Genomic DNA, 12,856 nt, shown 5'->3' on the forward strand with positions numbered 1-12,856 from the left:
TTGGCACGGATGGGCAGAGGGGCGGAGGGAGGCCACGAGCCTCCTTATGTACCTAAAGTATGGCATCACAACAGACATATGCGCATACACCTGCCCAGCTGCGCAACTACACAACACAGAAAGCGGCGGGGGACGGGGAGGAACTCCCGCAACACGTCCCACTGGGCTTGGTTTGGCGTATACTCGCTCAGCTTCCTCTCTTCTGCCGTTTCTAGCCTTCTGTCTCACACCCGACTCCTTCCCGCCCACCCCGGGGTTTCTTTCCCGCCATTTCCCACCTCCCTCTTTCTCAACTTTAGCGCCGCGTACCCCACACACGCCCCACACGGTGACCACTCACCAAATCAGTACACCTTTCAGTTTGGTCGTATGACCTGGTGCACAGCTGAGCAGGTGGCAGAGCTCATCTCCGTGGCACGCCTTCGTGGCGACGTCGATCAGGCCACGCGCAAGTCGGCCGACTTACGCTTCCTCGATTTATGTGCAACCGCCGTGAACGCCGGCGATGCCCTCATCCATGTGGCGACGGAGGGTAGCGCGTCGCCTGCGCTGCGCCTCAACGCGCTTCTGGCCGTCGAGACGCTTTTCACAGACAAGGGCTGGTGTGAAGGGGCGCAGTTTAGCGACCGCAGCACCGTCACGAAGCGCCTTCTGCACCTCGTCGCTACGGACCCCTCCTTCCTGCCCCAGAGAAACGTCGACGCCGGACTGCTGCGATGCCTCGCAATGATCGTTGCGTTGGAGTTTCCGACGACAGAGTGGCAGGAGTGGGTGCGCCAGTGCGCAGTGAAGCTCGCAGAAGGCGACACTCGCAGCTGTGCCGCGCTGTGTGCGGTTGTGGCGGAGAGTTACCGAAACTACTGCCTGTGGAGCTTTCTCGCCAACGATGTCGTTGGCTTCCTCCTTCATGCCCAGATCATGACACCGCCGCTGCGAACGACTGTCATGCGGCTGTTCCTTGACCTGATGCGCAAGCGACCTCGCCCCTCTGTCGAGCGCGACGTTCCCTCTGCGAAAAACTGCCTGCTCCTCTCTGCCGAAGTGCGGCAGCTCGTGCTGGCGGCACTTCTGGAGCGTGTAGAAGAGTTGGGGCCGTTGACGGGGTCCTCTTCCGACATCTTCGTCGCGGACTGCACCGCATCCTTCGCCGCGGCTTCCCGGCTCGTCACCGACGCTGAGTCCGCCTCGATCGTCTTTCGGTGCAGCTCTTTTTTTCTTGTCCGTCTGCAGACCGTCGCCGCTGCCAGCGGCTGTGTAGTTCCCGCGGAGCTGCGTGACTTTGCGGAGCAGCTGCTTGAGTGTCTCATTAGCACCCTGCAGCTCTACCCCGATGTGGCCGGCGCCGACTTCACCGCCGACGGCCTCCTCTCGTGCCTCATTTACTTTATGACTCGCCCCGATGCGTTGGAGCGGGGCGACGCAGCGCAGCTGTCGGCTGAGTTGCTGGAGTACTTCATCGACGATGAGGCGGTGCCCCTGGGCTGCGGCAGCGGCGACGCCGCGAATCTCGCGGGGGCCGTGCTGGAGTTGTACCTTGAGCACCATTCTGCGCAGCGTCCTCTTGCCGTCGTGGCACTGAACGGACTGCTGCGTGCGACCCCGGTGATGGACGGGTGCCTCACCGAGGCGGTGGCGCTGGCGTTGCGATCTGTAAGCCGCGTGTACGAGGCCAGCGAGAACGTCGTCGTAGATGCACTGGATGATGCCGTGCAGGCGGAGATGCTCACGCAGGTATCGCAGCTGCTTCTCCGTACCACTGACCCGTACGCGCACGTCATGTTGATCGATGCGCTGGCCCACTGTTTCTACCGTTCGCAAAATCAGTCGCTATGCACGCAGCTGGTGGAGCTTCTGCAGCGGTTGTACATGAGGAGGTTGGAATCCAGGGACGAGTGTGATGTGTGCGTGCGGTACGCGTGCGTGTACGTGGCGGGTCGCCTTGTCGACGAACTCCGCTCGCGCGAGTGGTGTGGGCAATTACTGTCACCGGAATGGATGCAACTGGCCATGCAGCAGCTGTGCAACGGAGACGCGTTCGGTGTCTTCAGCGCAGCCTCAACGCTGTGCACACTGCTGTGCGTCGCACCCGCTAGCGCGGCGCACATATCTCGTCATGCCGCCGTGTGGGAGGAAGGGCTTGCTCAACTCTGCCACCATGCCACCCTTCGCAGCGTTGCGGCACTTGTGACGCTCACACTGAAGCATCTCTCCGGTCTGTCGCTTGCGCCATCTGCTCTGGCGTCCCTGCCACACAACTGCGAGCTCGTAATCCGATCTTGCAATGTAGTGCTGGGCTTCTGTCGCACACCGTCTCCGTCGCGCCACCTCGTCCTCCGCTCGCTCGTCGACTTCTTCGCTGCGCACACGCGAACGCTGCTGCGCGGTGATGCACCCGCGATTGCGGGTATGTCGGTTTCTGAGCCGCTCTCCTCTCTCGCAGCTGTTTTGCTGACAGAGGAGTACGCACTGGAGCTGGCGCAAGATGAGCCGAGCTGCCGGGGATTAGCTACTTTTGCTGCGATTCATTGCATAGCATGCGGCAGCGTGCAACCATCGTCCGTCCCAGCTGCCGCTTCTGCTCTCGTGAGTGTCCTGCAGTATGCAGTGCAGCAGTGCTTCGCCTCACAGACCATTTCGTGCGTGTGCGGCCACCTCACATGTGTGCTGCTCACCCAGCCGGCGCAGCTGGACGAGGCAGCCCCGCGAGTACTGCATGCGCTGTTCCGCGACGGCGTCGACATCGGCGAAGGCCGCAAAGGCGCCAACTACGGAGGTGTTGCGTTTCTCGTCTCCGTGCTGCTTCTTCGCTCACCTCACGCGCTTCTTCAGAGCGCCTGCGTCGGCGATGCCAGCGGCGCAGTGGACGCAGCGGAGCATCTCATAGGCCTTCAGCGTGCATTCGGCTGGTGGCTAAGCCTCGCCCCTTTCATGGACGCAATACAGTTTCTTTACTTTACCGCCGCCACGTGTCGGCTGATGGATGCGGTGGTGACGCTGCCGCCGGAAGTGCTTATCAGTCTCGGCTGCCTGAAGACGTGTTGTCAGTACGTCTTGCCCTCTGCGCACGTAAAGAAGCTCCCCTCTCGCCCCCTCTCCGGCGGCCATCTCCTGCAGCACCTGGCAGTTGCGTGGATAGATATCGATCGTCGTTACAGCCGGACAAGCAAGCCGCAGTTGCTCGAGAAGGAGCTACACACCTTTCTCTTATCGCTCGACAGCCTGTACGAACTCCTCTGCGGCCAGAGCTTCTCCTCCAGCACCGCACGGAACCTGGTCAAGGCATCGCCAAGTGAAACAACGGCCGCCGTTCTGGGGTACATGGAGCACCTCGGATGGGCCAATGTTCTCGGCGAAGCACGACAGCAGGTGCTCGCCGCACCCGTGTAAAGCGCCACGCGTCGAGCGCGTGTTGTGTGCCTCGCGTTCCTCTCTCTCCCGGGTGTTGTGGCTTCACTTCTCCCTGTGCCGAATTCTGCGCACCGCCTTTGCCGAGTACGAGGCGAAGGAAGCACGTCGTCCACTCCCTTCTCACCCCTTTTCTCTTCAAGCTCGTAAGAAGCCGCCAGACGAAAATGCAAGCACGCACAACACAGACAAAACCAGTGTTAAGTGGTTGGTGCCCGTGTGCGGCACACCAACTGCGCGCGGGTGAGTAGCATGACGGATGCGGTAGTGCGCGTGTGGGTCGTGTTGAGCGCCACTCCTCGTTGACCGTTTTGTTGTTGTCATTTTGTTTGTGGAGCAAGTCCTGCTTTATGGGCGCCACGTCTGCTGCTGTTCGGCGCTCCTGTCGCCTGTCTTCTCTCGTTCTCCGCCTCGACCTCTGCCTTCGTCCTCGCTCTTTGCCGCTTCTTTGGGGTCGCGTGCACGCGTTCCACTCCCCCTCCTTCACACACACACACACACACACATGCTGACATTCAGCTTACCACGAGTGTAAGAGACAGCAATGGTGCGCATGCACGGCAACGGTCGGGGCAAGGCCTCGTCCGCTCTTCCCTACCGCCGCACTCCCCCGGCGTGGCTGAAGATTGCGAGCCGCAACGTGGTGAAGATGGTGTGCAAGAGCTCCCGCAAGGGTATGATGCCCAGCCAGATCGGCATGGAGCTGCGTGATTCCATGGGCATTGCCCAGGTGAAGAATGTGACCGGCCGCAAGATCCTGCGCATCCTCAAGCACAACGGCCTCGCCCCGGAGATCCCGGAGGATCTGTACTTCCTGGTGAAGCGCGCTACCCAGATGCGCAAGCACCTCGAGCGCCACACAACGGACCGCGACACCAAGTACCGCCTCATCCTGGTCGAGTCCCGCATCCACCGCCTGGCCCGCTACTACAAGCGCGTCAAGCAGCTGCCGCCCACCTGGAAGTACGAGTCCAGCACGGCCTCCGCCATGGTTGCGTAAGGATGTGAGTGGGCGACGCACGTCCATAGCTTGTCTTCCGACGTGGTGCGCCGCTTCTTTCTGTCGTGTGCGATCTTATTTCTCCCCTTCTACTTTAGTGTTTACATGAACCAACCAACGATCGCGTGAGGCCCTCTTCTCCTCTCCTCTTCTGCCGCCTACTTAGTGGGTGGGTGAGTGGGGGTAGGGGAAAGAGGGAGGGGAAGACGAGTTGTCGAACGATGTCATGCCGCCTTTGCAAAGGCGCGCGTGAGCGGCGACGGGGGCACCCGACCGCCCCTCTGCTGCGTACCATCTCGGTAATCTTTTATGGCTGCCGATGCTGATAGGCCTAAAGTGCCCTTCATTCCGATGTAAACGGGACCGCATCCCGTTGAGCAGCAGATGCACGTGTGTGCGTGCATGTAGGGTACCTTCTATTGAATTCGCGCGCACCTCTCTCTCTCTCTCTCCCCCCCCCTTTTCTCCTTCTTGGTCTTGCCGTTTTCGCCGATGCGCGCCCACTCACGTACGCATACGCACGTATTCTCACCTTTTTGGTACACATGCAACTGCGTGCGCTCACAAACTACTACGTGTGTGTGTGTGTGTGTGTTGCAAAAGAGGCGTAGCTGCTCGTATAGTTTCAATTCCCCGGTGACTTCCACGCGCCGCGCTTCACTGACGCATGCGGCGCTCGTGGGTGGCGCGTTCCCTTCGGAGGACGGCGCTACTGTCCTCCTTTCGTGTCTCCAACTCGGTGAGTGAGGAGAAGGCGAAGTGGGAGCAGAAGAAAGAGGAGGCAGCCGAGAAGGGGTTTGCCCGTCGTGACCGCGCCGATGACAGGGTGCTCATGAGTCAATTGTTCGAGGCCCCCGAGAGCATCAGCGGCGGCATCGCGGTGGCCAACTTCCCGCCAAAGCAGCGTGACACAACTGATTTTGACGCATACCAGCTCTCAACCACCGACTTCACTTCCCTCGTCACGCCGCACGGAGCGCCAAGCAAAAGCGGTCTTGGTGCCGGCTTTGGCGTGAGGGAGGATAAGCGACTCGGGTTCCTGCGGCCGCGGCACCCGTTGCAACCGTACGCCGGGTCCACCTCGATTGTGCCCAAGTTCGACGAAAATGGCCTGCCCATCGACGAGACGCTCACCCCTGAGCAGGTGATACAGAAGCGAAGGGAGTACATGAAGAGCTACGAGGGCACTAACATGAGCGCCAGGGAGCACTTTTTACTGGTGGACCTTGACTTTCAAAAGGATGCGATGCTGTTTGGCAACACGCGTGAAGAGTTTGAGCGCAATGTCACGAAGCTCAAGAACGTCATTATCGCCTACAACAAGTGGGAGTGGACAGACAACTTCTACTTCTACACAACGGTGCTTCTCAAGCTGCTCACGGTATGGGTACTCATGGAGTGCCTCCAGCAGTTCTACGAACTGCGCCTCTTCGCCTCCTACTACGACGACTTTGTGGAAGCGATGGAGGCAGAGATGTCCGCACTCGAGCTGAAGCGCAAGGCCGACCTCGCAGCTGCCGCGGAAGAGCTGCGCCGTCACAAGCCAGACTTCAAATCCGTACTGGAGGTCATTGCGCGTAAGCGCGTGCATCTCGCCGACGTGGAGGCGCGGGCGGCAGAGGAGGCGCTGCGTAAAAAAGAGGCGGAATCGGAGGAACAGGCAAGTCCCACTGCAGGCGGACTAGGTGATTTGCTGTGGGAGGCGTTGAGGGTGAACAAGGGTTGCGCATCGATAAAGGCGGAGCCGGTCGCCAAGCTGTCGGCCCTCGACATCAAGAACCCCAGCGCCTCACACCCGATGGACACGACGTTTCAGGAGCGTCACAACGAGCAGCGGCGCAAGGCCGACGAGGCGCGTGAGATGCGCCGCCTGACCGCGCTCAGTCGCAGCTCCGCTCATGACGGCGTCTGGTCCCATGTCTGGAATCGCATTTGCAGGGTTTTTCATGCCCAGCAGCGCCTGCGTCGCGAGGAGGTGGTGCAGTACTCGTACGCGGGGGTACCCACCAGTATACCTTCCATGCGTGCACTGCGCCGCATTCTGCTGCCACGCTCTGAGGATGTGGTGCAAATTGTGCGGGAAGAAATGATGGCCTACAAGCAGGAGAAAGCGCGGCGGTACGCGCACCCGCTGTAGACGGTGCGCGCGAAGACAGAACTACATGGACCCTGAGATGAAGGAGAGGAGAGGTTTGGAAGTACCCTTCTCTTCTCACCTCACCAACACCAGCACCCGTTCTCTCTGCTCTCGAATCGAGTCCTTCTCATGTGGTTCTTGCTTTCGTTCACAGACTCGGATGCTGTCAGGTGTGGCGACCTTCCAACCACTTCTCGCTCTACCAGCTCCATTCGAAGATAACGTAATGTGTGTACCGAATAAGCCGAAGGCTGCTTGAGGTTGGAAGAGGAAACACACGCGAAGACGTGCTCAAGCGAGAGCCTTCGTTGCCGGTAGTCATTCAGAGTCGTCTTTGCAATCAAAGGAGACGAAATGGCGACGGGCAGGCACTGGGGTGAAGGTGTGTGCGCAGGATGCAGCTGTTGACGTGGCCCACTTCTCTCTCGCTCTTTCTGTGCTGGTGAATGCAGCAAGGCCAACACGGCAGCAGCACCTCGAAGGTTATTCCTCTCCCTCCCGCTTATTTCAATCCCTCTCCTTCCCGCCTTCTCTTTTGTGTGCATGCAGGCCGCTGCTCGTTCCGCTTCTCTTCCCCCTGTTTTCCTTCGTCGCCTTTCTTGCTGCTTCTCTTCTCTTTGCTGCCGCATCACCCGGAGCGGCGCGATGCGCGGCAGCAGTGGCATCAGCGATGGCGAGGTGCTTATCCGCCTGGATACGTCGGTGCTGGAGAGTCGCCTCAACGCCTTTACAGATCAATGGGAAACGGCTCTGAAAAGCATTCGTGCCCAGGCTGAGGCATGTGCAGTTGATGTGCGATCCGTGGCCGCCGACGTGAACGCCATTCAGAGTTTTCTGCTGTCGTATCACAACCTGAATATGAGGACCGCGCTGGCGGCTCATCCCACCGAGGCGAGCGATGACGCCGCCGCGTCCGCCACCCAAGGACTGCTTGATCGCTTTGTCGCCGCCGCCACCGAGAGTGGCTCAACAGAGAACACGCTAGGAATGGTGGCCGTGGCGCGTCGCCTTTTAGACGAGAACGCAGCCCTCCGCGTGTCCCTCGATTCCGCTACGGCCGTCCTGTCCACGCACACAGCAAGCAACGCCGACCTGGTGCACGAGGTGGAGCAGTTGCGGCAGCAAACAACACAGCAATCAGCACTGTTGCAGAACATTACTTTGTGGCTCCGCATGCTGGGCTTAGCAATCGACGACGGTGCAGCCGAGGCTAGCGGCGATGGGACTTCACTGCTCATGAGCGCGTCCGCGGAGTCCGCAGGTGACGCGCACTCGATGGAATCCGTTCTTTCCCGCTCTCCTCTCCTGCTGTCTTTTCGGCAGACCCTGCTGCGCGACCTCACGGAGCGCCTCTCATCTGTCGTGGACCAGCAGTCGAAGGACTTCCACGATACCGTGGCCCGCCTCGAGGACCGACTGCGGAGAGGCGGGAAGGGTGCTGCTTACTTAGCCGGTGCGCAGTCGACCGGTGTTGCCGAAGATATGCAGGAAACTGTCCGATCCTTGAGCAAGCGGCTCAGCGATATGGATAAGCGTGTCGTAAAGCGGGACGAATTTGCGGCCCTGATGCGAACCAAGGCAGACTCGCTGCTGCTGCCGGCAAAGGCCGACAACGCGGCACTGACTGATTTGGAGGCGCGCCTGGTGACACGGTGCACTGAGTTGGAGGAGCGATGCGCCTTTGCCGACGCAGAGCGTTCCGAGTTTCGTGCACTTCTGCGCTCTGTCATTGTAAGCCAAGCACACCCAACTGTTGCCGCGGCACCACCAAGTCTCCAGGAGGCATCACGGACGAATGAGCAAGTGCAGTCGGAAGCACGAGCACGAGGAACCCTACTTGGCGAAATTCTTCCAGCGGTGAGAAACGGCTCCTCCGTTGCGGCGCCGGCGCCGCCGTTCAAGCATAAGGCGTTCCTCCCTCACTCGCGTGGCGCTTCAGCCTCGCAACAGCTCTACCGAGTCTTGGGCACCTCGCACGGCAGCGGTGTGCACGGCGTCACTCTCGGCTCTACGACGCAGACGGAATATGCAAAGCCACTGGGAAGCGTCGCAGCGACCCAGCATGCGAGCCTACCGGTGAAAGCAGCTCCCTCACCAAAGGCCGACGAGAGTGTCGTTGCGATTGGCATGACGCCGACGCAGGGCGCCTATGCCGCCTTTGTCTCGGAGCAGCTGACGCGCCGCCAGATCGCTTCACTTCCGGCGCTTCCGTACGAAAAAACAACGAGTCGGTAGTGAGGTCACTGTGGTGACACCCAAGACGGCGATTGGTGTTGCGTGGATATCCCTTCTCTCTGGCTCTATCTCTCAGATGCCGGTGGCCCAAATAAATCGGCCAATATCTGCTTTTTCGGTTGCTACACCGCCTACGCTGGTGGTCGACCCACCTTTCCGTGCCCTCTCCGTCGTACCTCTCAACGTCTCTCGGATGCTGGCGTATAACAAGCGGTATTGAAGGGCTCTAGAATGATGTATCATAGTCGCCGTTTCGGTGCGCATGGGCGGCAGTCCTTTTCTTTCCATCCTCGTTGTTCTCTCACCCATGTGCAGCGGCGCCGTGCCGGCCCACCCTTTGTGCCGTTCTGCACGACTGTGTGTATCCTGTTGTCTTTCCTTTCTCTCTGCGTCAGCTTTGGAACTTCAACCGCACGTAAGCTGTGAAACAAGACTGTATCCTTCTCGTGGCGTGCCCTGAAAGCCCCCCCCCCTCTACGCTGAGCAGCGCCTCGCTGCATCGTTCTCTTCTCCCACCTCTCCACCTCCCTCCCGCACCGCGTTATTCTTCCCTCACCCCCCCCCATTCGTTCATGTCGTTTTCACGCACAAAATGTGAAACGATCGATGACGCTTGAGCGGCTATCGCGAGGTGAAGAACGGGGGTGGGGGCTCGGCACACGTGCGTCGCTGGTGGCACCGCGTCTGGAGTGCGCCTCTCTGCGGCATAGGAGAGGCGCGTGATGAGGTATGCGTGCACGACTCGCTTCCTTCTCTGTCCTGGGCATGCGCGTTCATGTACGTTAACACACACACACACACACACACACACACACACACACACACACACACACACAAACGCCTCTCGCATCGCTCTCTTCCTCTTTGGCTGCCTTCTGTGTGTCCCTCCAACTCATCGGAGCGACGACGCCTTCCCAGCTACTCACGCTGCCTTCATCGTGTGCAGTGATCGAACTGCACCTCTTCTTTTTTTTTTGTCTTCCTAATGCGATTCGCTACGCTCCGCGTGACACCGCTGTCTGCGGTAGCCGTTTTTCTGCTTGTTGTGATTGGTGTTTGCTTCGGCGAGCTGGCTGTCGCAAGCTCCACCTTGACGACGGCGCTGTCCTCTCACGTCCTTAGCCTGACCCTGAGCGGTGCCGGCGCGGGGTCCAATTGGCCAACGAGCACTAATGCGCTGAGCACCGTCACATCCACAGTTAACAGCACGGTGTGCAGTGGTTTGTCATCCGGGGTCAGCCACTGTAACGCGTTTCTCATACGGGTCTCTGAAACCACGCTCGGTCTCCAGCTGAGCATCGTCACTTCGACTGCCCTTGCGGGGAACTCCACGTACTACCTACTCTCGCAGTGGGTCCACGGCAACAGCACGACCATCTCGACGACACTGACGCGCCTGACGTCGGCCTGCGCAACAGCCCTCGGCACCTCGCTATCCAGCCTCGAAGTCGCCACCGGCGCCTATGCCGTGCCGTGCCGCAACTCGGACACGTATTCCTACCTACCCGCATGTGCTCCAGCAGAAGTCCCTGTGACGACGGTCTACATTCTCGCGCCGTCTTCTGACCTACAGGTGTACTTCTCTGCATACCTATGCGGCCTCACTGCCACGGAGACGTGCAGAAAGAGCATCGTCGTTCAGTTTCCGTCAGAGACGTCGCCGTACACTGTCGTGAACATTACGGGCTTACCAAAAGCGTTAGAGGCGGTCCTGGCGTACGTCGCCGATGTGCGCGCCGGTTTCGCGGGCATGCCTCAGGCAGTGGGCCCGGCAGTGGGCAGCACCACGGCGGCGGTAACCGCCAGAGCGGTTGAGTTGCGGTACCGCGGCATGCATGCGGTACTCTTCTCCACGAACGAGAAGACGCGCATCTACTCCTCTACCACCCGTATGACAATTGAGTGTCACGCGAGCTTCGGCTACTGGGCCTTGGTCTTCATCGCAATACTCCCGCTCTGCGCCATCCTCTTCCGCTACGTGTGGTTCCGAGGACGGCAGCGGTCCAAGAAACAGGAGCGCCGCCGCGTCGTCGATGATGAGATGCGCATCATGCAAGGGTGCACGAACCCGGCCGATGCGCCGGGCGCCGAAAGCGGGCCGCCGCCTGGTTTCGATGCATCCGTCACTGGTATCGGCAGCACCACGCCGCAGTGGGTCATGAATGCAAATGGTAACTACTACGACGCAAACGCCGCAGACGACAACGCCGTCGCGCAAGCCGACGCGGCGACGCACCAGATGTACGTGACCCCTGACACTGGTGAGACACATCAGTACGTTGTCGATGGCGCAAGCGACGCAGGCGGGGCGGTGGCGACGGCGGCATCACAGCCATCACAGCAAACTGGCAATGCCACGGATGACAACGCGATCTACCAGACCTACGTTAACCCCGAGACCGGGGAAACGTACCAATACACAACCGGTGCGACTGCGGCGGGGCAAGAGCAGGGGCAGGCAGCCGAAGCGTCCGTTGCCCAAGGTGCTCAAAACACCGCTGCCGGCGACAGCTACCAAACCTACGTAGACCCGAGCACCGGGGAGACGTACCAATACACGCAGGTGGACGCCGATGCAGGGGCGCGCGAGTACCAGTACGTAGATTCCGTGACAGGAGAGACTTACCAGTACGCCAACCCGAACGCTGCAGGCGTCTACGAGTACGTTGACCCGACAACCGGTGAAACCTACCAGTACACCGCCGAGGCTGGAGAGAACAACAGTACGGCGGCGGGGCAGGAGCATGGCGCTGCCGGTACCGGCAACGTCTACGTTGACCCCCAGAGGGAGGAGATGTACGAGTACGAGGCACCGCAGAAGTAAAGTCGTGCCCGCGGCAGCCGTCCCATGTCGGATGCAGCTCTGTCATTCTCTCCACTTTCCGCGAGGTTGTCGCTGCGTTGTCTCTTTCTCGTTTCTTGCTTGTTCTCGCTGCCTCTTTTTTCATGTGCGCCTTCGCCTCCTTTCTAGTTCAGCGTGTTGCTGTTTTCTCTTTGGTTTACTTCTTCCTTGGCGGCAAAACGGCGAGCGGGGCACCCATGCACCAACCCTCGCGTACGTACACAAGTGGCTGCTTTCTATGTCTTCTCTTCCCTCAGCATTCCCGCTTTTGCTCGCAGCCGCTGTCACGCCTCTCGTTCGCACGCGTCCCCATCCCTGTCTCTGCTTCTTTCGGGCCACGCCACCCTTCGTTGAGTAGAGCTGGGGCGTCGGAGGCACATGCTTTTCTTGCTGACTGTCCTTCGCCCCTGCATCCTAGACACAAGCGTCCACACGCACAAAGATGGCAGCCGGCGTAGGCGAAGCCTACACAACGAAAAAGACGCAGTACACAGACGCACACAATGGCGTCATCGCGTTTGCCTGTGCTCGGCTGCCGGCACTGTCACTCCCGACCAACTCCACTCGAGCCCGTCTTCCGCACACCGGACTACGGGTGTACAAAGATGCGCACGTGCACCTGTGCACCATGAGCCTCTCCCGACCCACTTGCCCTCTCTCGTCGCACTGCTCGAGCCCATTTTCTGCTTCTCTGCATGTCCCACCGCTGCTGGGCCGCCCAGCTTCTCTCGTAGCTGACCGAGCCGCGTACCTCCGCGTCTTCCATCACACCCGCCTCACTCGCGCACACACACGCACGCACGCATAGAAACCGTGAAGCCACGACAAGGATGGACTCGGAGCAGCCCAAGAAGGTCCCAAGGACGGAGACCAAGACGAAAGAGCTGTTGCGTACCACCGTCGCCGACGGCCCCTTCAGCCTCCTAGACACTGCCATGAAGGAGAAAAAGCGGGTCTTCATCCAGTGTCGCAACAGCAAGGCGCTTCTGGCACACGTGATCGCCTTTGACAAGCACTTTAATCTCGTGCTGAAGGGCGTCCAGGAGATCACTGAAAGTCACGGCTCCGAGCAGAAGCAGCGCACCATCGAAAACCTCTTTTTGCGCGGCGAGTCGGTAATTTTCATCGTGAAACTGCCCTAGGTCAGCACCGCTGCAACGAGGAGGCGTACAAGACCACAGCGGCACGAGCAAGGCAAGCGCTCGCGTGCGTCGCACTGCCTCTGTTCTCCCAGCCT

At 60.0% G+C, this 12,856-nt stretch overlaps 6 protein-coding genes across 6 annotated transcripts; all 6 read left to right on the forward strand.

Moving 5' to 3' along the window:
* Window positions 1-369: 369 nt before the first annotated feature.
* On the forward strand, window positions 370-3,387 carry LMJF_33_3140 (conserved hypothetical protein; the record flags this gene model as incomplete). The annotated part of the gene is made up of 1 exon (XM_001686024.1): window positions 370-3,387. One exon carries the CDS (start codon window positions 370-372, stop codon window positions 3,385-3,387), a length of 3,018 nt encoding a protein of 1,005 aa, XP_001686076.1.
* Window positions 3,388-3,949: 562 nt separating this feature from the next.
* Window positions 3,950-4,405, forward strand: LMJF_33_3150 (putative 40S ribosomal protein S13; the record flags this gene model as incomplete). Its single annotated transcript, XM_001686025.1, has 1 exon — window positions 3,950-4,405. One exon carries the CDS (start codon window positions 3,950-3,952, stop codon window positions 4,403-4,405), a length of 456 nt encoding a protein of 151 aa, XP_001686077.1.
* Window positions 4,406-5,072: 667 nt separating this feature from the next.
* LMJF_33_3160 (conserved hypothetical protein) lies at window positions 5,073-6,542 on the forward strand (the record flags this gene model as incomplete). The annotated part of the gene is made up of 1 exon (XM_001686026.1): window positions 5,073-6,542. The coding sequence occupies one exon, from the start codon at window positions 5,073-5,075 to the stop codon at window positions 6,540-6,542; it is 1,470 nt and encodes a 489-aa protein (XP_001686078.1).
* A 645-nt stretch (window positions 6,543-7,187) lies between these two features.
* LMJF_33_3170 (conserved hypothetical protein) lies at window positions 7,188-8,777 on the forward strand (the record flags this gene model as incomplete). The annotated part of the gene is made up of 1 exon (XM_001686027.1): window positions 7,188-8,777. The coding sequence occupies one exon, from the start codon at window positions 7,188-7,190 to the stop codon at window positions 8,775-8,777; it is 1,590 nt and encodes a 529-aa protein (XP_001686079.1).
* A 985-nt stretch (window positions 8,778-9,762) lies between these two features.
* LMJF_33_3180 (conserved hypothetical protein) lies at window positions 9,763-11,601 on the forward strand (the record flags this gene model as incomplete). Its single annotated transcript, XM_001686028.1, has 1 exon — window positions 9,763-11,601. One exon carries the CDS (start codon window positions 9,763-9,765, stop codon window positions 11,599-11,601), a length of 1,839 nt encoding a protein of 612 aa, XP_001686080.1.
* An 848-nt stretch (window positions 11,602-12,449) lies between these two features.
* LMJF_33_3190 (small nuclear ribonucleoprotein SmD2) lies at window positions 12,450-12,761 on the forward strand (the record flags this gene model as incomplete). The annotated part of the gene is made up of 1 exon (XM_001686029.1): window positions 12,450-12,761. The coding sequence occupies one exon, from the start codon at window positions 12,450-12,452 to the stop codon at window positions 12,759-12,761; it is 312 nt and encodes a 103-aa protein (XP_001686081.1).
* Between the last annotated feature and the right edge of the window lie 95 nt (window positions 12,762-12,856).

This window comes from Leishmania major, chromosome 33 (assembly GCF_000002725.2).
Source record: "Leishmania major strain Friedlin complete genome, chromosome 33".
Classification (NCBI taxonomy): Eukaryota; Euglenozoa; class Kinetoplastea; order Trypanosomatida; family Trypanosomatidae; genus Leishmania; species Leishmania major.